This window comes from Xiphophorus maculatus, chromosome 4 (genome assembly GCF_002775205.1).
Source record: "Xiphophorus maculatus strain JP 163 A chromosome 4, X_maculatus-5.0-male, whole genome shotgun sequence".
In the NCBI taxonomy this organism is placed as follows: Eukaryota; Metazoa; Chordata; class Actinopteri; order Cyprinodontiformes; family Poeciliidae; genus Xiphophorus; species Xiphophorus maculatus.
This window is the reverse complement of record NC_036446.1, coordinates 30,300,210-30,324,760: the sequence shown is the minus strand read 5'-3', so window position 1 is coordinate 30,324,760 and position 24,551 is coordinate 30,300,210. Positions and strand designations below refer to the sequence as shown.

The 24,551-nt window shown below is 39.5% G+C and overlaps 1 protein-coding gene across 1 annotated transcript; it reads left to right on the top strand.

Annotated features, from left to right (window-relative positions):
• Window positions 1–24,337, top strand: LOC102219314 (adhesion G-protein coupled receptor G5-like). The gene is made up of 15 exons (XM_014470048.2): window positions 1–438; window positions 11,971–12,043; window positions 14,605–14,882; window positions 15,005–15,191; window positions 15,370–15,409; window positions 15,608–15,707; window positions 17,532–17,657; window positions 17,778–17,894; window positions 18,594–18,636; window positions 18,732–18,838; window positions 18,999–19,114; window positions 19,889–20,151; window positions 20,242–20,341; window positions 21,099–21,376; window positions 21,961–24,337. Exons 2-15 carry the CDS (start codon window positions 11,980–11,982, stop codon window positions 22,086–22,088), a joined length of 1,947 nt encoding a protein of 648 aa, XP_014325534.1. The 5' UTR covers window positions 1–438; window positions 11,971–11,979; the 3' UTR covers window positions 22,089–24,337.
• Window positions 24,338–24,551: the final 214 nt, after the last annotated feature.

Below are 24,551 nucleotides of genomic sequence, written 5' to 3'. Positions count from 1 at the left end.
CTCCCTCCTTTACCGCCGGGACCGAACCGAATCTTCTCCGCACTCGGACCGAGTGGTCCTCGCGACGTCCCGAATGAGACGCTTCACACACGCGCGCGCTTTTCCGATCAGACTTTTTATTTTTTAATTCTGTTCGAACATTTTTCCACGTTATTTAGAAACTATATCGCAACTGATGCAATAAGCAAGTGACAGGGAATTGCCCCTCTCTCCTCCCCTCTGGTCAACCTGCCTCGCTCTCAGTCTAACCAGTTCATTTGCGCTCTCACCAGAAGTTGCAGCCGCGCGTTGTGTTCCTTCACGCCGCATCTGGTCTACTCTCCTCCGGGCTCGTTTGGTTTGCAACAGCGGCTGCAAGTTTTACCAGGAGGCTCTGAGCTCCGGGCGTCCAGGTGAAGCACAAAGACCGAAGCTACAAGGAAGGAGACCTGCCTCAAGGTGAGCCTGCTCATTATTGAACCAGCTGCTAGCTGTAAAAGTCTAGTGTCGTTGTCGACGTTTCTAAATCCCGAGGCGTCGAATTTAAGTATACTATTTCATTTATTATGATACATAAAAAGAGCAGTAAACTACATAAAAAAATTAGCAAGAATACATTCTTTTTTTTTTAACACTAAAAAATTGTTTAACCTGCTGTTAAATAAAGAACGTAATTAATAGCTAATTAGCTAGAATGTCTTTGTATTTATTAGTTGTTTTTTGTTTTTTTGGGGGGGGGGGGTTATTGATACAAAGAAAACAACAACTACTACAACATAGTAATAAACTTTAGGCACTTACTGTGCAGACTACTATTGTTAAGTAACAGTAATATGACAAGCTGGTATTGGCTGCTTAATTAGTTGGGCTACCTGTTGCTGTAGCTGGGCTGCACTGGGTCATTTCTGTCCAAAACTGTCAGCCAACCAGGACTGTGCAGCAGCAGGTGTGGTAGGGGCTGTGATATAATAATAATAAAAAAAAAAAAATATATATATATATATATATGGCAGTACAGACCAAAAGTTTGGACACACTTTCTCATTGAATTCAATGAGAAGGTGTGTCCAAACTTTTGGTCTGTACTGTGTATGTATATATATATGTATATATACATTTATATTTTTATTCTAAATTAGGTAAAACATTAATTGGTAACATTATACAAATGCCTAAATAAATACTTTTTTAAAAAAAGAGTCAGTAACCTAGTTGCTCAAATTTTCCTTTTTACAGTTCTTAGCGTTTCAAGTTATCTAATTGAGTTGACGGAGAAAGTGATGCTGCATGGAGAACAAGGTCGGCGAAATCATTTAGCTACGTTAGTTTATAACCGGTCCATGCTGACCCCTGTCTGACTGCCAAAAATAAAAAAGCTCGGGGTGAAACTAAGTACACACTCAAAACATTTGTACACAGTAAATAAATATGTGTTTAAAGGAACCGAGCAGCGTTTATACGGTTCTAACCTCCGCTCTTCGTTCAGCTGGAGGATGTGGTTTCTGTCTGTGCCAAGGTGTAGAATCAAAAGTCTTCACTCGCAGGAACATCAAGAACAAAAAAAAAAAAAACCGTGTGAAAGTAAGTGTAAAACGAGGGCAATTACCCCTTTGAAAGACTCCTAAAGGAGCACATGCAGATCAGAGATGTCGCTTGAAACCGAAAGTGAACGAATGTATAAAAAAAAATCCCCATCTTTTGAAATGCAAGCGTTAGCGGTGACTCATAGCAGATCACCTCTTCTCCTTTGTGCTGACTTCATTTTTTTATAGTGAGGGAAAGAAAGCACTTGATGGCAAACTAAAAACCCTTTGATCCACACCTTATGTACACTCTGGGAGTGATTGAGGTCTAATAAATTGCTGGTTTTTTGTCTGGAAGCGAAGTAGTTATTGATTTATTCTCAGCCACAAAGGGCTTATCTGCAGCATTCCACCTGCTCCTTCAATTTCCTCCCCAAAGACGCAGGGCAGAGTGCACTGTGCATCACTATGGTGCTTTCCCAAAGAATGCAGCACAAATGCATCCTAGGGTGCATCTCACGTCGGCAACATTGACCTTAGAGCTCCATGTCTGAGATTTTGTGTGGGGGGGGGGAAGAATATGCTTTTCTGTTTTGGCACAGTTTGGCAGCAATGTCTTGTTTTGCTTGCTGCGTGGGAAGAGATTGTGAGTAAATGTTCACTTTGCCCAGTGAAATTCTAACTTTCATGAAGACGTCTGGTGTCGTTGTCACATGGAAAGCTGTCAGCCACAGCAAGCAGCAACAGAAAAGAAAGCCAAACTTGTCTGATAACCAGGCATGCAGAAGGGATCGGCACTCCTCCTTTAGCGGTGCCTCTGGCTGCAGCACTGTGAGCTCAGCACTATCCTTCAGGAGAGAGTTCTCTTCAACTCTACAAAATACTAATTTCGTTTGCTAGGAGTATGAAGGAAGATGAATTCCCCCGCCTTCTCTCCATGGGCACCTTGTGCAGCGTTTGAGGACTCTGCATGCGTTTGCCTGTGCTGTTTGAGCTCGTCTTTTAAACAGGCTCTGAATCAGCCCGTGATCTTTGACCCTTATTCACGCTCGCTGTCACTTCGGCTCTAATGCCTGACAACAAAGAGCTGCTTTTGTTCCCCGGATTCCTCTTCCTCGTGCATTCTTCCCCGCACCGCCGTGTAGACTGGAAAACTGCTCCAGGACAGTCATCCAGACACTTCGTACTGTAAAACAGGGCTGGGCAACGTTACAATCCTAAAACATTAGAAAATGTCGGCGAGGTGCCAGAGCAGAGAGATATTGAGATCACCTATCAGGCACATTCTGTGAACTCACGCAGTTGAGATGAAACGCTTACTGGTTTCAGTGGTTGCCATGGGAGTGCAGCAGAAGGAGATTAAATCTATCGCCTGTGAAGACGGCGGCAGAATGCGGGGATGTTTAAATTTCCAGAGAGCATCAAGTGCAGTGAGGGTTGGGCGATATGTCTGAAAAACACATCACGATGTAAGCAATTCATTGACAATCAGTCAATATCCATAATTAGTGATTCAGTTTTTTTTGTTTTAAGTGTCCAAAATGCGGCCAAACTGGTGAGGTGACCTTTGGTCTTTTATCCACAATTTCCTCTTGACTCATTGGTGCATTAAGTGAGCTGCACAGACTCGCACGGTTTGCGGTTCCGATTTCATTGTCCAGGATACTGATTGCCTACATTTCTCTTGACAAACTCCTTCGTTTCCCACAATCTGAATTAGTGGCAATAATCACAATAAGCAGTAAATCAACCAATACAAAACAAGCTCAATAATTTCCATTTTCATGATTTATTGTTTTTCTCTTTTCTCTCTCCCTTTCTACCAAAAGCTGGATGGCAACAGCCTTCAGTCTGGTCCGTTGGTCTCAAGTAGACCTTTTTTTCCAAGGACAGTCTTGTTTACAGAGACTTTATAATTCATTTTGTTTTTGGTTTCTGTTGTTTTGTTTATTTATTTTGGATATTTAAAATGTCTTCCAGTTCCAGTGTTAAATGTTTGTTAGAAGTTGAAGCTTATTAATCTTTGAGTGGGTCTACTTTCATTATTATGCCATTACCATTACATTACTTGAAAATGGTCTCAAAACAATAATATTATCCTTTATCCCAGTAACTTCAGGAACAATTTATGTGCAGCGAAATTTGTTTTCTGGATGACAGGAGTAACCCCACCATAACTTAGGGCATAGTTATTTACTATAAAGCTCACTCTAAATATGTTGTGAAATCATATTTTCATAATGTGCCAATCCTAAAATGCGGTGTGTGACGGAAAGTTTTCAAAATGTCCTGCAGGCGTCAGAAAGGCTGTCACACTGCTGAGACTAACAGGAAGTGGTATTTTCAAGGCTTGTTAAAAACAGCAGTTCTTATAGGAGGTGCGGTCTCCACGACCATATATATATATATATATATAATTTTATTTTATCCTTTTTTTATCGTAAGCAGCTCATGACTGTTGATGTGCAAGCTTGGTCACTTCTGCTTAATGGTTATTGTGGTTGTGTTTTTTGTCAAGCTTTGAACATTTCTCAAGTGGTTGAATTTGAATAACGTGAGGTGTCTGCAGTAAAACAGAACCATGTAACATGTCACGTTAGGTATGAATCAAGGGGAAGTTGATTACCATTCCAAAGGAACGTCATGTCAGAAACACAGAGGAGCCATTTGTTCAATTTGTTCAGATCTGGGGAATAATCTAAGACTCTAGTCGCAACTCAAAACTATTTCTAGGGTTAGAAGCAGAAGTTGGCCTTGTACATATTCCGTAGTGTTTGTATGTTCTGGATGGTTTTTCCTTCAGGTACTTTCATTTTCTCCCCATTGTACAAAAACAAAGATGCTGGAGCCTGAAATGACATGCAGCGGTTTGACTGTGAAACATTTATCATGGTTCTCTGGGGCTTATCCAAGTGAAAACCTGATGCAAAAATTGAAACAGCCGGACTTTCAGTATATCAGGTGGTGACTGTCGAAACTCAGCACATTCTTATCTGACCGAGAACTCGCGCTGTTTCCTCATGTAAGAGATGAGGACTGTTAGATCTACCAACATCTAAAGGAGGATACTGCATCATCAGAATCATTAGGACAAGAATAAAGCAGTTTTGTTTCATATTGTAATTTTTGAAATATATATGAAATTGAAAAGAAATTACCTTTAGGTTCTCCTATACCTGATTTTGCCTGTTGACTGTTGGAGGCGGCACCAGGAGCGCCTGCAGACAGACGGATAGGATTTGCTTTTCTGTCTTTATTATTTAGTCTAATTTGTAAAAAAAGTAGGCTTTGCAGGCAGATAAGTGTGTGTGTGTTACATTGTGTGTATCAGGTCTGCTGTTTTTGTGAGCCAAGCACAATGTGGCATATTTCCGTGTGCCGAGTAGGCCTGTCACGATGATCAATTTTGCTGGGCGATAAATTGTTCCAAACGTTTTTGCGATAAACGATAATATTGTTGTTTTGAGACCATTTTCAAGGACTATAACGGTAATGGCAAAATAATAATGCAAGAGCCCATTCTCAAAGATGAATAAACTTTAAATTATAATGAACATTTAACACGGGAACTGGAAGACATTTTAAATGTCCAAAATAAATAAAACAAATAAAATTAATTTCGATGTCTTTGTAAACAAAACTGTGCTCCAAAATAAGAGCTAGTTGAGACAAAAGCAACAAACTGAAAACTTTTATCATCCAGTTTTTTTGGTAGAAACAGAGAAAAAAAGAGATAAGTGATAAATTATACCAATGGAAATGATTGAGTTTGTTTTAGTTTATTATGCAATTAATTGATTTATTGATTATTGTGACAGGCCTAGTGCCAAGCACGTCATGCTCTTGTGACCTGTATTTATGTGGGTAAGGTTTGTGCGCCACACACATGATTCGCGTTGGGGATGTGGTTGTACTCATGTGGGTCGGGTCAGAGTTTTGTGTGTACCCTCTAATAATATTCTGCATGGCTCTGGTAGGATCTGCCAGAATAGTTATGCATTTTCAGAGTCCTCCAGTGAGAATGCCTGTAAGTGTCTGCTGTACATCATAAACACTAATTTAGAGGAAAGAACAGGCAGGTATGGCGGCTTTGTCTTTTTCAGGGCTCAGAAGGAGCCGCAGGATGTCGTCCAATGTGCTGCTGGTTCTGTTTTATTGTTACCTAATTCAAACTTCCTTCAAACTTTAAACCACATTGGTCTTCAAAACCTTCAAAGCTTGTTATGCACCAGATCGCTCGACAGGGACGCTTTGCTCTGTTTTGCAAATCTATGTCAGAAAGAGGCAACAGATGACTGGAGCGACAGAAGTATGCAGATACACACAAACTCTCACACGCGTATCTTTGCAGACCTTCAAGATGGAAGTTTAAAAGACTCAAAGTGATTCTCTCCAGTGAAAGTATCGATGACAACAGATTTTTATTGTTTATCCCATCAAATATGCTGACTAGTCACAGAATCCCAGATAAAGAGAGAATAAATAATTTTATCTCTCACTATCACAGTGACACAAGCCACAAAGTGCCACCTCCCTCTGTGTTGCCTAAGGAGTCTGATATTTCCATCTTTTAATGCATGTGCCCTGATATTTGCTTTACTAAAAGGGAGTAGATACTCTGAAAAGATGCAAACAAAAGTTAAAAAACAGTTTTTTTAAAATAATTTTAACAATGTAAAAAACAATGAAAAAAGGAATATGTTTTCCCAAACAATAAGATAAAGATAAATGTAAACATTAAAAATGAAAAAAGAAACATACTCACAAAAATCTAACACTTACAATCCTTTGGGTTTGTTGTACACCCTGACATTGCAGCAATGATAAAAAATGCACTCCATTGTGCAGCCCAAGATACAATAATTCTGACATTGTTGGGCTGAAGATGAATAACTTTTAAACCAACTCCACCATAGGTACGCCTGAAAACAAACGTAATCTGTTTTCGTTTATTTTGAAATATCTCACACATCCAGTTGACTCATGTTTGCTGCCTGCATTTCACGCTGCTCCCACGGCCTGACGTTCAGAGAAACCTGTGAAGACAGCAGGCCTGTGTGAGTCAGTGAGACCCCCATGCGATGACAACAGAAGGGAGGGTTTACTGGAAAGCCCTCCGCTTAATATAGCGATGTGGTGGGGGAGCCGGGGTGATTTTGTGATTTGTCTGGGCGTAGTAAGAGGATCACTGTCCTGGCGCGTTGATGTGTGAAAGAGAGCAAGTGAGGCATTTCAAGATAAGTGTGCATGCCAAACTTGAAACTGTGAAGTTGTGCATCTGTGCTTCTGGAGCGCTGCTCCGATATTGTAGTTTCACATGTACACGTTTTGCTCCGGTGCCGCTCGTTCTCACAGGCAGGAGCTGGGAAGTGAAAGAAAACTTTTAGTTTTCATTGCAAGTTGTTGCAATGAATAAATGCCTTTGGCTTGTAAACCCTTGTCTCTAGTGGGGTCGGGAGGGATGCTCCAGCGAACGTTTCGGGCGAGAGACGGGGTACAGCCTGGACAGGTCGCCAGTCTGTCGCAGGGCTTCTCAAAGATAAATAAACTTTCAATTCTAAAGAACATTTGATACAGGAACCGGAAGACGCTTCAAATATCCAAAATAAATTAACAAAATAACAGATAAAATGAATTGGGAAGTCTCTGTAAGCAAAATTGCCTTTCAAAAAATCAACTAGTAGAGACCAAAGCAAAGACTGAAGACTTTTGTCATCCAGTTTTTGGTAGAAAGAGAGAAAAGAGAAAAACGATAAAATTCTTCAAATGGAAATTAATGAGTTTGTTTCAATTTATGTCATATTTGTTGCTTATTGCGACACGCAATAAGCAACAAATCAAGCAATCCTTGTGAAGGAGGCAGATGTGCAAGATCTGCGGTTGGAATTGTGAGTTTGAGCCAGAACCCTGTGATCCACAGCGTTTACACGTTCCAACCACTTCAAAGTTAGAGAACGTTGCTGACATTCTCAGATAGATTCCAGTGAAGACTACTAGTGTAAAGATGATGTTTTGACAATAGTATTTTTTTATTGTAAAGGTCAAATGAATTGGTACCGCCCTTGTTTTCACTAGGGTGAGTACATAAACAAATACAGTAAATGAATGAATGAATGAATGAATAGCGAAAACAGTAAATTAGAGAAATGATTACTCTTATCTCATTCAAAAATTAAAAGCATAGGAATAACAACATGAGTCAGTTTTAGTTAAATGTTATGAGTTCTGGTAAATTATTTCCCTTGTAACATGGAAAAAATGTCTTGTTGTAAGTGAAATAACCTGCTAGTACTTTTAAAATCAATATTAATGACTTATTTACTTAAAAAAGAAGCTCCCACGTATTGCTGAAAAGTTACTTATGTTAGTTTTGTCTTATTTGAAGTGTACTAAGATATTTGCACTAGAAACTAGGGCAAAAATACTTGGCAAGATCTTGTGTTTCTGCAGTGCAGTTTGTATCGATGGTTCCTTATTGAAAGTTTAACTTTGAAGGCCTGACACTTGAGCTTCACTCATTTGCAAAGATGCTTTCACTGTTCCCACATGGTTTTATTAACGGGCTCCTATCAATTAGCGTGACTGTAGGCCTGTCATGATATCAAATTTTGCTGAACGATTAATTGTCTCAAAAAACTATTGCGATAGACGATAGTATTGTCTGAAGACCTTTTTACACTGATTTAATGGAAATGACGAAATAATGCATGCGATTTCTTGCCAAAGATGTATATCCTTTATTTTCAAAAGAACACTCAACACTGGAACTGGTTAATAAAATAAAACAAGCAGAAATAAAAATTAAATGGACTCTCGGTCTCTAACAAAAAATGCACTTGAATAAAAACTAAGCACAAGATAAAACCACAGTGGAAATAAAAACTACATTCAACCAAAACAATACAGATTATGAAGTCTGTATATCATTAGATTTAAATAAAGATGGGGAAAACTGCCATTTTACAAACAAATAGTGCAAAGAAACAAGCACATTTTTAAATAAGACCAGATGCCTCAACAATCTTTAGGCATATCTGTAGCTACTTTAGTCAGAGATTCCGAGCAAGAAATACCAACATGTTGAGTTTGTGTGGCTTAAGGCCACATACTGCTAACCCAGGGTGTTAGCAGTATGGTTATCTGGGACATACCTGGTCTCTAAACATTTAGAGTGCAGGGTCCAGTCAGCAGCTATATAGTGAATGGTCAAGCTCATATAAGGAGTCATATTTGAACTTGACCACATATCCGACGTAGCAGAGTAAAATGAAATGTCTTTTATCTCCTTCAGTATGTCCTCTTTAATACTGCTGTAAAGTTGTGGAATTGCCGTTTGTGATATGTATGTTTTTCCGGGGATTTCGTACCGTCTATCAAAAGTTTGCAACATTTTTCGAAATGCCGGCTTTTCAACAATATTAAATGGGAGCATCTCTTTAGCAATTAAGCGAACTACGCTGTCTGTGAGCGCGCACCACTTTGCGCCGTCCTTTTTGTATGCTTCCTGTCGATGAAATGTTTCAATGACGGTGGACTGTCGCGAACTTGAAGACGAAGACGGGCCACCGGTTGTACTTTTCCTCCTCAGCTGGAAAAACTTTACTGGATGGTTGTGCTTTAGGTGCACGTACAAGTTGGTTGTATTGCTACCCTTAGTTGCTACTATTTTATGACAAATGCGACATACCGGCTCGCAAAGGTTCAGCGGTTCGCCTCGGTCATTTGGTTTGAATCCAAAATACTCCCACACTGCGGCAGTTGCGTTCGGCTTTGAAACGAGTTCCATTTCGAGTCCCTCCTCCCCCAATATGAGATAGTGTTTCTTTACCTTGCTAACTCCTCACGGGGCTCTAAAGCTGCAGCAGTACAAAATGATGTGCGCGCTGACTACCTGACGTAATAGTCCCCTCCTCCTCCCTTCTCATTTTTCCCTTCCTAAAAAATGAGGAAGGGAGGGGTCAGTGGATAGCGCCGGAGTTGAGCCTACACATCCAGCGTCATCAATAGAAAGAGAAAAATACAAGCAGAGACGATATGGACGATAAATTAAATGACGTCGATAGGTTTTTTTTATCGTACGATTAATCGATTTACGGTTTATCGCGACAGGCCTACGTGACTGTTTTTCTATCTGTTTCTTATCACAACAGAGACAGAACAACCACAGGAAATGACAATGGGAGTTTTCCTTTGAATATAAACTCCAGATAGCATTTTGAAACCAATGTTGTCCCAAATTTAGATGACCACCATCACAGCTCAGGTATTCATCAAAATGACATAATGTGTAAGAAATACACGTTTATGGTGTATGCACCTTTTGACAACGCAGCAAATCTGTTCTGCCACATGAATTTGACTAATCTGAGTATTAGGACCGGAGTTAGATGTTGGTATTGTGAGCTGTTGCTATGTAGGCCTTAGTTAGACATGGACAAGTCCTCGGTTTATACCACAGCCGCTGTGCTGTATGAAGCCGCTGCACAGCTTTCTCAGGAGGCTTTTATCTCTGTGGGTTCGTAAAGCAGCCGTTTCTCAATCTTTAACCACCTATGGTGGTGTCACTGTGTCACATACGTATTAAACAGAGAAAATAACAAACCAGAAGAGGGTGTATTGTAGTAGGGTAAAGGTTTACACACATACAGTAATCTGTGTTTTATGGTTTTTCACTGTAGGTCGGCCTCATGAGGAGTAATAAACATGACTCTTGCATAAAAATCCATTCATTAATGAGAATGGGCATGTTTTGCTTCAACGCCACCAAAAAGCACTTTAACCAATATCTATTTGACCTGACCTCAGGTTCTCCTCACTTATCAGGTGTGTGTCCTAGTGTACTTGTTTATATATAGATGTCTGAGTAACTAGGTATGGTTTCTTGTCTTCGTAGCTTTTCATCTCTTTGTTTCTTTCTGTTGCCTGCCCTTCTGCAATGTCTGTGGTTCAACTAGTTCCTGTCTGTCCTGTGATGTTTTGAAGATCTGTAACTGCTCTGTTTCCCTTCCACAATCATCAGCATCTGTCTGCATCTCTTTCCACAAATGCTGTCTGTCACGCACATTGTACAGAAACCCAGCGTGCTCCCACAAGCAGCCTCTGCTTTGTTTACAGACTCATACCTGCAGTTGTTTGTGGAGTTCAGGCTAGCTTGTTCACCGACACGTTGGCGATGAGCGTCTATAGCGCGTCACACTCGGAAGTTTGTCTGGTGAGCTGGCATCTTTGGCTGAAACCGAGAACACTTCAAGCGGCAGACTGTATTTGACGGGTCAATTTGCAAGTACGTCTGGTAGGAACTACATGGTTCTCTGAAAGTATGATGCAACCTGGTGTAGTTTTCTTCAGAGGCCTTCTTTGTAGTTCTTGAAGGAGATGTGGTTTCAGCCCAGTTTTCACATCCTCATCAAATTTTTTAACTCTCTTCCTCAAAATATTTACATGTTCTCCAATGAGTCCATGTGGACAGCAGTGTCCTCATGACAGTTATGGGGTTTTAATGACATCATTGTCACATGTTTGGGTCAAAACCCAACAGTAAAGACGTCTAGGATGTCGGCTTGTGTTTTCTCTAGGCTTCTTTCCCTCTTAACCTTTTCCTTCACCTTTCGCTCTTTCTTTTCTTCTTTCTTTTTCGACTCTGCGTCCATTACATTTGAAATAAACTTAATGCTGTTTCTAATGCAGTTTCACATATACATCAAGTGGAACATCATGTTGAAAGCTGTAACGCTCCACTTGTGAAAGTAAATCCATTTGGCCTCACCTTGACAGTCAGACAATAATCCCGAGTGCAGAGTGCCATTCATTAGAACGAGGGAAAACCAAAAGAAGGCCCTATTCACCAAGCAGACCACTGGTAGTGCTCTCGAACTCTACTAATTCTCCTTCTACAGAGGGAACATGTGCAGACCTGTCTATTTTTTTTTTAGTTTCAGTGGAAACTTCTGCTTTTGCAGTAAAGTGCTATCAGGCTACGCTACCACCCTCCTTGAGAAAGTAATAGCTGCCTGCTAAAGGGAGGCGGCGAGAACGATCTGCTGATGCATGTGGGAGCCTGACCGTTAAAGGGAAGGCCTGTTTCCATTGATAAGAGCTCATAAGGGTCCTTGTGTGTATTTTCAGCCTGAGTTCATTTGTATTCAGTGAAATAACAGGACAGATAGCAGGTCAGGCCGCTGGATAACAATCATATCATTAAAAAAATGTTGCATTATGTCAAATATGAGGAACCCCAGGATACTTTTTTGTTTTACTCAGGAAGTGTGTCTGTACAAAAAGGCAATTTAGATTTTTTTTTCTCAGATTTGCCTTTGTATAGACAGGAACTGGATCTTTTTTTTCATTGAACCCTGTGGTTGATGGGCAGCCACTTTTAATTTAATTGCTGAATGCCACTCTACTTGCAAACCACAGGGTTTGTCCTTTTTTCTCACTGTATTTCTGCTTTTTTGCTTCTCCATCACAGCTGACAGCCATGAACACCCGCGTGGCGGATCATCTAACGACTGTGTTTTTTATCATCGGCCTCCTGTCAGCTGGTAAGACAACAACTTTCTTAGTGTGGACTTGTCCATTCTCAGCTCTTGCTATAGTGTTGTTTCAGCTTACTGTGGTGCAGTTTAATGAATCCAAACATTGTTGACTTCTGGCATTTGTGATTTCAATGAACTGAGAAAAAAACAGATGGAAAAAAATTAGAAATAACAGAGACCAGTCTTAGTATTTATATTTTTCCATTATTTTGTGCTTATTCTGTTTCTGCCATAGCAGGTTCCTCTCATATCTGGATTCAAATCAGTTCAAACTGGGAAACTTGTACTTATTGCATGCAGACTAGTGCAGCTGACTGGGTTTTGATGGCTTAGCACTAATAAACATAGCACATACAACCAATAAAACAACATTTCTATTTAGAAATGTTCTGTTATGGCTTCACAATAATGGAGAAGACAGACAGTTGTCCAGTAGCCAGTCACTGACACCCTGACAACAAGGCTCAGCTACCAAAGCTCATTCACTGAGCCCTTTTTTCAAGCATATTGGTGAAAGGTAAAAACATTGCCACTTTGAGAGCATTTTGAAGTAAAGAACATTCAAAACGCTCTATTGTTTTGAATAGAGACATTATCTGAAGCGTCTTACCAAGATTAAGGAGAAGAGGACATGGCTCAGGAGTCCAAATTCTTCCTTTCAAATGAAACTAAACTTTGTATTTCATGTGGAAATCAACTTCTGGAGGAATAGTGGAGAGGAACAGAATCCACATGGGTGGATGACTTGAGGAGCAATGCTAGTGTTGGTTCACTGTTTCCCCAAAGTCAGACAAGGAGCCACTTCATGCTGAGAGGCATTTTGGAGGCAGTAGCTGCCAAGGCACACACCTCCTACTTTAATGACCGTGGTGTCATTTTGCTTGGTTTGCGGCAAACAGGACTTACCTGAACCCTGTAGAGAATCTGAGGCATGACTACACATGTGGCTTTTGAAGCAACCTGAGCTTCCTGAACCCCTCTGCAGAGTCCCAGGATGAGCTCCTTCATGCCAGTGAGCCAGGAATTCTTGTAAACGGAGTCCCAACTACAGACTGAGTTACATTATGTTCATTAAACACACATTTCTGTATTAAAACTCCCTTTTTTATTGACCTAGTCTTTTGTAAGATTCAAAGTTTCTGAAAAATGTGAATCCTTCATTATAAAAATGAACAGAAATAATGTTGTGTGTTGTATCATCAATGTTTTTAAATGACAGAAATTAAATAACCAAACTATTTTTGTCAGCAAAAGACGGAGATGTGAAAGAACAGTCCTGTTTACTACGATCTGCTTTTTGAAGTTGTCCTCAGTAATAGGTGTGGTCACCAGCTCTGCTGACACATTTGAAATCTTCTTGACCTCGGTGCTCTTTCACTTGTGCAATCACTATTTCAAGAATTATCTGCAAAATGATCTTTTTATTCTTTCTTGAGTAAAAGTTAAATAGGAATTCACACCACTCAGAACTATTATTTACTCACTAATCCAAAACGTCAGGAAACGCTCTTTTCCTGAAGTCACATCAAATCAAACAGAGGTGAAAATGACTAAATGTAATAAAACATTGCAGCATGTACAGTATATGCTACTGCGCTTTGTGATCACGAAGCATGACCAGCGTGATGTCAGTGTGTCGGACTTAAACTGCCGTCACTGCATCCATCTGATCAGTAAATAATTGACTTTTATGCAGATAACATTTTAATATTTAAGAAATATATGCAATGTGACAACATTTAATTTCCCTTTGGGATAAATAAAACATTTTTAGTCAGATTGAACTGATCTAGACATTTATATTCATGCTTTAATTTAATCATTACTTGATTACTGTGATTCTTTTTTCAGCTGTGGGGTGTTCACAGCTTCTCTATCTTAGTCAGGACAGGACAGTGGCATATCATAGCTGCTAATATTTACTGCTCTGTATTAGAAGGAGCCCTCTGCCTTCAAAAACACTGGGAAGTATCTCAGGAATAACTTAGTTCTTATAGTAGGCTAAAGGAGTGCAGAGGACGGATGACCTATGTATGGAAGGTACAGTCATGTAGTCATGTTGGTCTGTTAAGAAAAGCTTTCATTATGACAGTTTAAGGGAATTTTTGGATGTATTTACAGTATTTGCTATATTAATATAGTATCTAAAACTGATACAGAAAGAATATGATCACTCGCCTGGCACAGTCAGCGTCATTGTTTTATTAAAAACATTTATACACAAAACAGAATCTGTGAAAGTGTGAGACTGGTGTGGCAGTGGGATCTAAATATTACACTTTAGGAGCGGACGTTTATTGTTTATCGTGATAAATGTTTTACCATGATAAGAATTTAAATTTATTGTTGTGAAGATTAATTCCTGTTAAAATGCCCCCTGCTGTTGGGATAGTGATGGTGATAGATTCTTGATAGTGTTAAGAGAGCCATATTCTGAAGAAATGATAAGTCCAGTTACATGAGGTAACTGTAGGTAACTCAAATAAATTAAGTGTGTTAAAAAGTAAATAAAAATGATCTAAGCTTGTGATTCACGTGAATAATAGACATATCTGTCATTTCAACAGGTTCAAGTGAACATGACCCTTTTCTGGAGTTTTGTGGCAAATGGCGCCACGGAAACAAACCCCTGAGCCTGAACATCGACGTCTCTCCAGGTTCTGGTTTGGTTGGTTGGTTGGCAGGGCTCAATGTTTCAGCCAATGAGAGTTCTCTGTCTATCAGAGGAAGAATCACTGCCAACTGTAATAAGATGAAGGTGATTCCTCTCGATAAATACGTAATTCACCCAGATACGGACTTCTGTCTGCACTGGGAGCCTCTGCTGGACCAGATGATGCTTAAGGTGAGTCAGTAAAAGAAGATCATGCTAGTTGTGTTTTGATTGGTTGAGCTCACATTTCATTGTGTATTCCTTTAACTGTCTTTTAAAAGCCAGTTTGGTTTTGTTTTTATTATTTTCTTAAGGTTGGAGAAAGAAATATTATTATTTGCCCTCCTTCAAGTCCTGCACAAAATTGTTGCACAGATTTAAGTAATGGGGCCAATATGCTTGAAGCAAAATATGGTATCGCCAAAGGAAGAGTCCGAAATGATGACATCACAGATAAAACATTGGAAGGCTACAACTTCGAGGGACAGTTCACTGACTGCAGTAAGATGGATGGATTTTATTAAATGAAACATGTAGAAATGGGTTAACGTTAGCAACACAAATTGTTCATCAATCATGTTTAGCTGTTTAGTTTATTATATCCACTTTTGTTCATTTCATTGTTTAAATGTGTTCATGTGAACAAAGTGACCCAACCCTATAACTTGTTCCTCTACAGAGAAGTTGTGTGACCTCGCTAACCAGACCTCTGTCAAAGGGTACGCTTTTTTTTTCACCCTCTGCCACATTTCATGACAGTGTGTCCTCATCTGTGTTTGTGTTGACTACTAATTTCACTGATTGGAATGCTGTTGTAATCAAGGACCCATCTACAAACAGGAAGCATTGTTTGTGCCTCTGAGATAAAGTTGCTTCTTTTGAGCTTGAAGATGTTTCCGCTTCTGTTTCTGGGACAGGTTTCACGACACCGAACATCCGTGCGCTCAGAGATATGAGAAAGAGATGAAGAAAGATTTCAAAGGGGGAAAAGTCTCAACAAGTGGACCAAAGCAAAAGGTTTCATATCAATATTATATTTACACTTTCTGAAGAATAGCTAAAGTCATATGCTCTGTTTTTGGAAACAAAAGTTTGCTTATTTTGTGCTGTAAATCAACACCTTGATTTTTTTTACATTTCATTACTTTACAAACACAAATTTTAATGTCTGTTTTTGAGGTTCTATGTGACAGCTCAATACAAATTTGGTGCATAATTACGAATTAGAAGAAAAATGATACATTTCAAACTTCTTCAGAAATAAAAATCAGGAAAGTGTCATATGTATTCATTCAGTCCCATTTACCCTGATACAGCTAAATAAGATCCAGCTGAAACAGTCGCCTCAATCTGTTACCTAATTTGGTTGATTACCACGATGTAACGTATTCTTGGTATAAATACACCATGAGGAACATGGTGGCAACAGCATCATGCTGAGGGAAATCTGCCTTTTTGCAGATGTGAAAATTCTATAAAATGTTCATAAAGGTGTGCAGCTAAATACATGTGTGTAATATAAAAGAAGAAAATATGACTACAATCATATAAATGCTTCTTCGTACTGATATTTTGAGAAGCACTGAAGTAGAAGTTGTCACAAAATCTTCAGCCTTTAGTCACAAATCTGTAATAAAAAACACAAACTTAAAATGTAAAACTCGTTCTGAGCATTAAGAAATAATTAAAACAATTAAAACAACATCATTCTTTTTTTATCTCATTCACAGTTAGCAATAGTCTGGTACTTTCTGCTGAGTTGACTGTAGTCGGATCACCACCACCAAATTACTGTTTTCTAAAACATCCTGATCTTCTTCGAGAGCAGAATCTACATCCTTCATAACACAAACTTATTTAGCAGATTAGTCATGTCATTTACTCTGGTTTTAGCTCCTTTTGGGTCACTGGAAGAAAAAAACAACAAACCAGATACGTGGGAACCCAAAGCCATAGTTTGCAGGTTTGCTGGTCGCTCTCCTCCCAGTTTGGTTTCACTATGAACCCACCACAACACTTCTTCTTTTTGATAATCATAAATACTGAATTCAGTGGCTTAATTACTATCAATTCCTACATTAACGTAGAGCAGCTGCAGCTCTGTGTGATGGAATCAATTCACACGTAAACCGCAGCTTCTGTTGCTTCTTAAGCAGCTCTGCTCTCACAGCCCTCAGTCGTTTAAAAGTATTTTATGTTTTTAACTTGTTGCTCTGAAGAACTCAACATAAAAATGGCGGTTTTACGTGTCCATTTGTTACTGCAGCGTTTCAACCACATCGGTAGCAGTGTGGTTGTATCACATTTCACCCACACCTTTCTGGAACAAACATAATTTCACACCTTAGAGCAACATTTCTTATGTTTTGGGGGAGTGAAAAGGGATTGCATGAAACTAGAACTAAAGGTTGTTAGTCGCTGAAAAAACTCTGTCACCAAGGAGCTCAAGGTTCAAACGAGCGGGGACTTAATGCTCACTGAAGTAGAGGGCAGTAGTGATGGAGAGAAGAAAAATAGGTGAGAGGTTTGCCACATGAAAGCCAAGTCAAGTAGAGAGCTGGCATTTTCCAGCAAAGTGTCTAAAAATAAAGTCATTTAAAGAAGCACCCGGCAATCAGCAGACACATCTACTCATTACAAGTGTATACAGCAACAAACAGCTGCAGGGTGGCACAGTGACGGGTCTGATAGGCTGAGAAATGTCTTCATTCTCTTGTAGAAAAGCAGTACTCTGCTTATGTGGCAGGTCTTGACCTATGAGGGTGTTTTCCTGATTGACTAGGAAGTAAATGTCTCCACTCTGTAACATATTTACGTTGTGTGCATGTTTTCTGTCTGTAGACTTCTGTCTCCGTCGACATCCCTTCTGCCCTGAAACCAGCCATGACAGCAACGAGCAAAGTGTCCGTGACATTCTTTAAGAACATCTCCGTGTTCCCGGCGTTCTCACTGGCAGTGCGTGAAACTGTAAGGAGATCCAATAAGCTTTTAGTTTGCCGTTTTGTTTCCCTGCTAAATCCACTTTCCCTGGTTCTCTGTGTAATGTGGTGGTTGGGCGGTAAACGTGTGTCTGTGGGTAAATTCCAGGTACGCTCTGAGGACGCCAAACCTCTCCTGGATGTGGTGGAAATCTCAGTGGAGAATGAGATCATCACTAATCTGCCTGAGCCGGTCAAGATTTCCTTTGACCATGAATACATACCTGTAAGTTTGTTTGGTTGCTTTGAATGTGTTGTTGATGTCAAACCTTCTTTCTAATAGTGTATTTTTTCCACACTTTTATAATAAATCGTACAACAATGCTGGTATCAACCAACGTTTATACCAGCTGTTGGAAGGCTGGTGAAAGAGTAAAGCAGGGAAATGCATTTGCGTTTCACACTTCATGCTTTTGTTGTTAAAGTTCAATTGAAAACCATTTAGTATTTTCCTTCCACTTGACAGTAAATTTTGTTTTGGTCTATCACCAAAAAAATAATCACACAGAGGTTTGTGACTGTAAGACTTAGTTTAATGGTAAATAAGTTAATGGGTTTTTGTGTTAGTTTTCAAGGCCCAATGCGTAGAGTGTTAGCGGATAAAATTACAGATGTGGCTTATCTCTAAATCTGTTAACAAAAACAACTTCTTGTTTCTCACTCAGAGCAATTTAGAGAACACACCAAAACCACCGGCAGGTTTCTCTCCTGCTTGTGCAAAACCAGCTGGCAACTTCACCTGTTGCTTGTTGTGTGCAGGGCACAGCGCTGCTCATCAGGCTGCCATATTCACATTAGTTTGTTCTGTTTTTTTTAAATGGTGACAGGAAACATGCAGTTAATTTATAGTTTAGTTTGCAGAAAACATGCGTTCAAAGCTTTATCTGTGTGAATTAAACTTCCTGCGTTTTTTTTTTTTTTCCAGTGGAACCTCAGAAGAAAATGTGTTTCCTGGGACACTCACAGAGGTCGGAAATGTTTGAATTGAGATTACAAGCTGATCATGCAACGGTGTGTTTTATTCAATAATGATTCCATTATTGGTGTCATCTCAATGGTGCAGATCCTTTGGAGGTGAACTGGTCGGAGTTCGGATGCAAGACAAAGAGGAAAGGATCGTGGCACACAGAGTGCCAGTGTGACCATCTGACTTACTTCACAGTGCTGGTGGTGAGACATGCTGCTCAGACTCTTCTTTTTTTTTTAAAAAATCAAAGAATCAGACAGAATTTTACTTCTCTTATATATGAAAGTGAATTTATACACAAAAGATGTTATTTTTTACTGCGCAACACCCTTTTGCTCTACTCATTGCACTGTTTTCTTGCAGCAATTGGAGCCTAAACCGGTGCGCCACCTACTGGCACTTACTGCTATTACATATGTAGGCTGTGCAGCGTCCTTCATCAGCTGCATCGGGGTCATCGTGTTTTTCTGCAGGAACAGGTGAACCAACTCTGAGCACATCGACATTAAACCAGAGTTTCTGCAAGTTTCACTTGGCTGGATTTAGGACTTTTCAAACTTCATGGTTAATTTATTTTAGGACCTACATGAATTGGGAAAAATGACTTCAGGAAATTAACTCTCTTTGCTTTGCTGTTATGCAGCAAATCAGTGGAGTCCTGTGCATCACCAGTGGCTTTCATGGAAAGCCAGTATCTGCTACTTTGAGCTCTTTCTAAATCTCTCTAGCAGAGCTCCGTACCTCTGTGACAAGCCTTCTGATTGGTCAGAAATACAGCAGCAGCAATAGAATGCCTAGTTGTGACTGGTTTATGGTCAAATGTCTTTTTCACTTTTAAATCATTGATGTATTCACACATCAATGCATTTCTGTAACCAAGGCCACCGGTACGTTTTGCAGCTATAAGGTTGTGAAAATCTTGAGAGAACCTATAACGCCTCTATTTGGATAATGAGAAACCTTTTCATACCTCATCAATGAGCAATAATTAATGCTTGATTTATTTGTCTAATTTGTATATTTGCTGTACCATTCCACTGTATTGACTTGTTTATTTATATTTGCTGGTATGTGTGGATTAGTTGGGTTGTTATTCACATGTGGTGTGAGATTCATGTCAACAGAGCCTCTAGAAATACTTAAACTGAACAAAATAAAACGTTGGTCTGTTTAGATGGGTTTTTTTCCCCTGCTGTTTTTTCCTCTGTTTGTTCTTTGCTAACCTGCTCCTGTCTCTTCCTGTGTCCCATCAGGAGACGGACCAAGGAGCAGTCTGTAGCCATCCACCTGGGCTTAGCTTTGGCCCTGGCCCTCCTCAGCCTGCTCTTCTTCTTTACTGGGGTTCTGGCCAACGTGGGAGGCGAAGATGTGTGCACCTGGGTGGGGGCCCTGCTCCACTATGCCCTGCTCAGCTCCCTCACCTGGATGGGGATAGAAGTGCTTAACACCTTCTGGTTGGTCTACATGGTGTTCAGACCCTCCCCGCGGCCCTACGTGTGGTATCTGATCGGTTTTGGTGAGCGTGGAAAGCGTTATTTCACACTATGACCTTTGTCTTAAAGGTGAAGCCATGATCATGTTTGACTTGTTAAACTTTCTGTCCCAGTCCTCCCAGTTGTTCCTGTTGGTGTCCTGGCTGGTGTGGGGGATTTTTATGGAATGTCAGAAATTGAACAGGCTGACAAAAAAGATGATCCTTATCGGATGTAAGTTTTCTCACATCTGATCCAACATAACATCCGACTTTTTCTGGGTGGTAAATAAGAGAATCAAGAGCTCTAACATGTGCATGTCTGCTAGAGCAGTGTTTTTCAAATTGGGGGGTGCGGCCCTCTGAGGGGCCACCAGAGGGCATTAGAGGGGCCTCAGAAAGGGAAACTGGAAAAAAACTAAAATAAATTTGAATGATAAATTTTTAGTTATGTTTTTTAGCATCAAATTTAATCTGTTTTTGCATCACAGCTATAAAATATAAGTTAAATTTTAAATTAAGTTTAAAATAGTCTTCCTAATCAATTGTATTTCTATTTTTGATAATTGCACAGTATTTAGTTATAATCTTGTACAATGTATTATAATTAGCATTATTGTTGATCTTGTTCTTTATATATTTCTAACACTTGTTTATCTTCAGTGTAAACTTGTACACCTTGATCCTGCTGTTGAATCTGAATGTTTCCTCTGTGGGACAAGACAGGCTGTTTCTATTCTATAGCAACTTATTGAAAAGTTACTTGCTATACTGCTAGCTTTGCTCCTCTAGCTAGTGAATAAAAGTGAGAGAAAACATTTCAGCAGCTACTGAGTGTTTACATATTTTGTAGCATTGTCTGTGGGTTAGCAGAGGGAGTCCGTAGCGTGAAGCTAACGCTGTTTGGGAGGCTATGGAATGGAAAAGTTTCAGAACCAATAAAAGTTGAATTCAGGATCATTCCCTTTGACTTATGTTTTTGTTTTTTGCAGGTGCTGGATGAAACTGAATGAACAAAACGCCTTACTAGCTCACTGCTTCACCACCATAGCCCTGCTGGCCGTCCTGGTGTCTTCTGGGGTCGTGATGCTCTTCCTGGTGTTCCGGGAGATCCGCACCAGGGACGAGTGGAAGCAGAACCGGGTGGCTTTCCTCAGCATCTGGGGTCTCAGCTGCCTCTTTGGAGTAACCTGGGGTCTGACCTTCCTGAATGTTGAGCCACTGTCAGACTTTATCCTCTTCCTCTCCTGCTTCCTGAACTCCTTTCAAGGTTTGTGTCAGTGGTGAACATCCTGTCCTATTCGCACTTGTTATGGTTAGTTTTTGCTAAAGCTCAGGGTTTATTATCTCGTGTGATTAAATTCAGTTTTTTTTTTTTTTACTATTTTAATCTGTTGATGCACAGAGAGACTCATTGTTGTCTCAGAGAGATAAGTTCTATTGTATCAATGTAGGAATGATGGAGTGTTTGGGTCTAATCAAGGTCACTAAAAACTGCTTCCTCTCACATGGACCAGACAAGGTTTTCATCCAGATCTAAAAGTTATTTTCAGTTCCCTTTCTGTCAGCAACATTCCTTTTCATGAGAATAATTAGCACTATCTTTCCTTAAAGTGAATTTCTGAATGTATTGAACACAAACAGAATACAACAAGCAATCCAAAAGTAAAAAACAATAAATAAAGAACAGTAGTGAGTATTTAGCATGCAGTCAACATTTATATTTCTTGTCCATATTATCCTTTGGATTGCTCTGGGTCAGTTCTTTCTCCATATTCTGCTTGCATTACCTACTCATAAAACATTTTGAACCTAAACTGTGACCTAGTGACTGAATCCTGTCTCTGTTTCCAGGTTTCTTCCTGATGCTGAGGTTCTGCATGATGAACTGGGTCCGGAAACAGGCCAGGAGGTCGGTTCTAGGCAGCACCAGCTCCGGGTCCGTCAAGAATCACATGCTGCAGACGACCGAGAACAGCTAGCCGCTCCGAGTTCAAGGTGTGAGGTCAACTGTGAGACACAGAGGCAGAGTTCTGAGCTCAGGTTTCCTGTGAGTTTGTTGCGTTGTGATGTTCTCACAGAAAACACTGACAGAACGAGCACTGGCTGAACCAATAAGATCGATACAATCACTTTGAGGCAGAGTTAAGTGGAAGAACCACTGACTTAGAGTCAAGGTTGTGGTGATGATATAGTATGATCATCCTAACATGCTACTGATATCTTGTTCCATTTGAAGGGCTTCTCAGAGACCAAAATCCATTATTTAAGCTTTTCTATATCTGCTTTTCTTCAACATATTTTTATTTAATGGACCTTATAATAATCTATCAGTTATATCACTTATTTGCAGCAAAGAACAACTGATTGTGTCCCGTATGGGTTCGGTTCTGACAGCAGATTGTTTTCTAATGGACCTTCTTCCTGCATTACATGTAGATCCTGGAGCTTTTCACAACACATCAACATAATTAGCAGCTTCACATGCTGACACCAGTCAGCTGGAAGTGACATCATCTAACGTCTGGCATATAACTGGTCTGTGAAAACAATCAGATGTTTCATGAATAAACATACTGCCAGAATCTGACCGTTTTTAGGTTGATGGACGCTGACAGCTGAGTCCTAAAATATTTTTACAGTCAGTGAATGCACCATAACAAAGTCTATTATATGAAAAGGTAGCTAAAATGCTCAGTTTATCTGTAACGCTAACAACGTTAGCATAACGGCTACCACAAGCATGTTGATCACACTCTTTGGTGTGGATAAATTCTCAGGGGAATTCACAAGGAGACTGCTAGCAATGCTACATGCTAATATAAGACTGTTTCAAATATCCTCTCCACAATAAGTCGGCGATTGTTTTAAAATAGCGGCGTCCTGTTTTTAACATTCGCTCACACACCCACACAGTGTGACATTGCGTCTGATCAGAATATAAATAACCGAGGATTGTTTCTGACTGGAAGGATGTATAAAAATGTACAATTCTATAATTATATCGTGAATCAGCTAAAATCTGCCGAGGAAAAGTGAAAAGATTTGGTGAGACGTTTTAAAGAAAGCACTGATGGGAAGTTATCTTATTAATGTTTAGGACAGAGAAGCACATGTTTTTGTGTTTTTTCCTATTTGTAATAAGGAAATGATGGCGTTGACTTTTCAGTAATCACTGCAGGGTCCGTTGCTGTGAAGCTACAAGATAATTTTTCTTTGTTCCCTTCAGTAGTTTTGGTTCTGTTTGGGATTAAAGAACTGAAAACACAATATTAGCAAAATTTTGTATTTTCTCTGCTTCATTATGTTCACATTGAATATATAATCTGACCTCCTCATTTGAGACGCAGGCGATATTTGTGAATAAACAGGAAATCAAGCCTGTGCAGCGAATGTTCGGTCTGATGAAAATATGAAAGTAGAATATGCGAGGTTCTAGCGCATTACTTCAGTTGTAAACTAAACTGGTAGAAGTAGTTGATGAGTTGCTCGTATGAAAGAACCGCCTCCCAGTTCCTCAGGAAGTCCAAACTCAGGCCCGGAGCCTGAGCTGCAGAATCCCTAGACTGGTTCTAGTGGAAGATTAAACGGCTTTAGTTCAGATTCAGAATCATTTAGAAAAGTCGTTAAGCTTTACTACAACACACAGAAACGTGAAGCTTAATATCTGTATGCTACTGTGCTCTGATTAGATGTTACTATTGAAGATAAGCTTTTATATTTCAGATGTTTGCTCATTTTCTGTTCTGTGCTTTTGTAATTGATAGTTGAATAGTGAAATAGCACTTTATACTGCTGTTGTGTTGCTTAGCTTCAGTTAGTTTGATGTACACCCAGTGGGCATTAGTAATGAAAAATGTGATGTGTTTTGATGTATTCAGGAAGAATAATAAAGTATGGAATGTGTTTTAAGTTAAAATAAAACAATTTACTGCTGCAGAAATAGTTTAATCCACACATTTAGAGGTTTGGTGGATAAATTATGTTCCTTCCCAGAAGAACACACATGTTTTTAGACGCTGTGATGTTTGCACTTTTTTATTTTGAAAGAATATTTTTCAGTCAAATCCTTATGTATATCTGGCCTTTTATATATGTCTGTAAGGAATATTAATAAAACGTGTTTTATTAATATAAAGAAGAACTTGTTATTTTGGTGTTTGGCTCATATTCTCCTCCTTGGCCATTTATTTGAGCTTTTTCATAAATAAATAAACACTTCAGACCCAGACGTAGCTGACTTGTTTTTGATCATCTATGTGAAAACCAGAGAGCAGAATGAAGGATATTCTGTAAAACAAAAACAATAAAATATATTTCAGTCCAGAAGAAGTTCACTTTATTGAACTTCTTTTGGACTTTATTCTGGAAGGCTTTGTTTTGTTTGACATAATCTATTAAACCCAGTCAGAATATTATTTACATATTTCCTGTCTACATGAAGA

Excerpts from the sequence above, each read along its gene's own strand:
- LOC102219314 (XM_014470048.2), top strand. The coding sequence starts at position 11,980 with ATGAACACCCGCGTGGCGGATCATCTAACGACTGTGTTTTTTATCATC. Across the intron at positions 12,044-14,604 it reads CATCGGCCTCCTGTCAGCTG|GTTCAAGTGAACATGACCCT; the intron begins GTAAGACAACAA and ends TCATTTCAACAG. Across the intron at positions 17,895-18,593 it reads TTGACCATGAATACATACCT|TGGAACCTCAGAAGAAAATG; the intron begins GTAAGTTTGTTT and ends TTTTTTTTCCAG.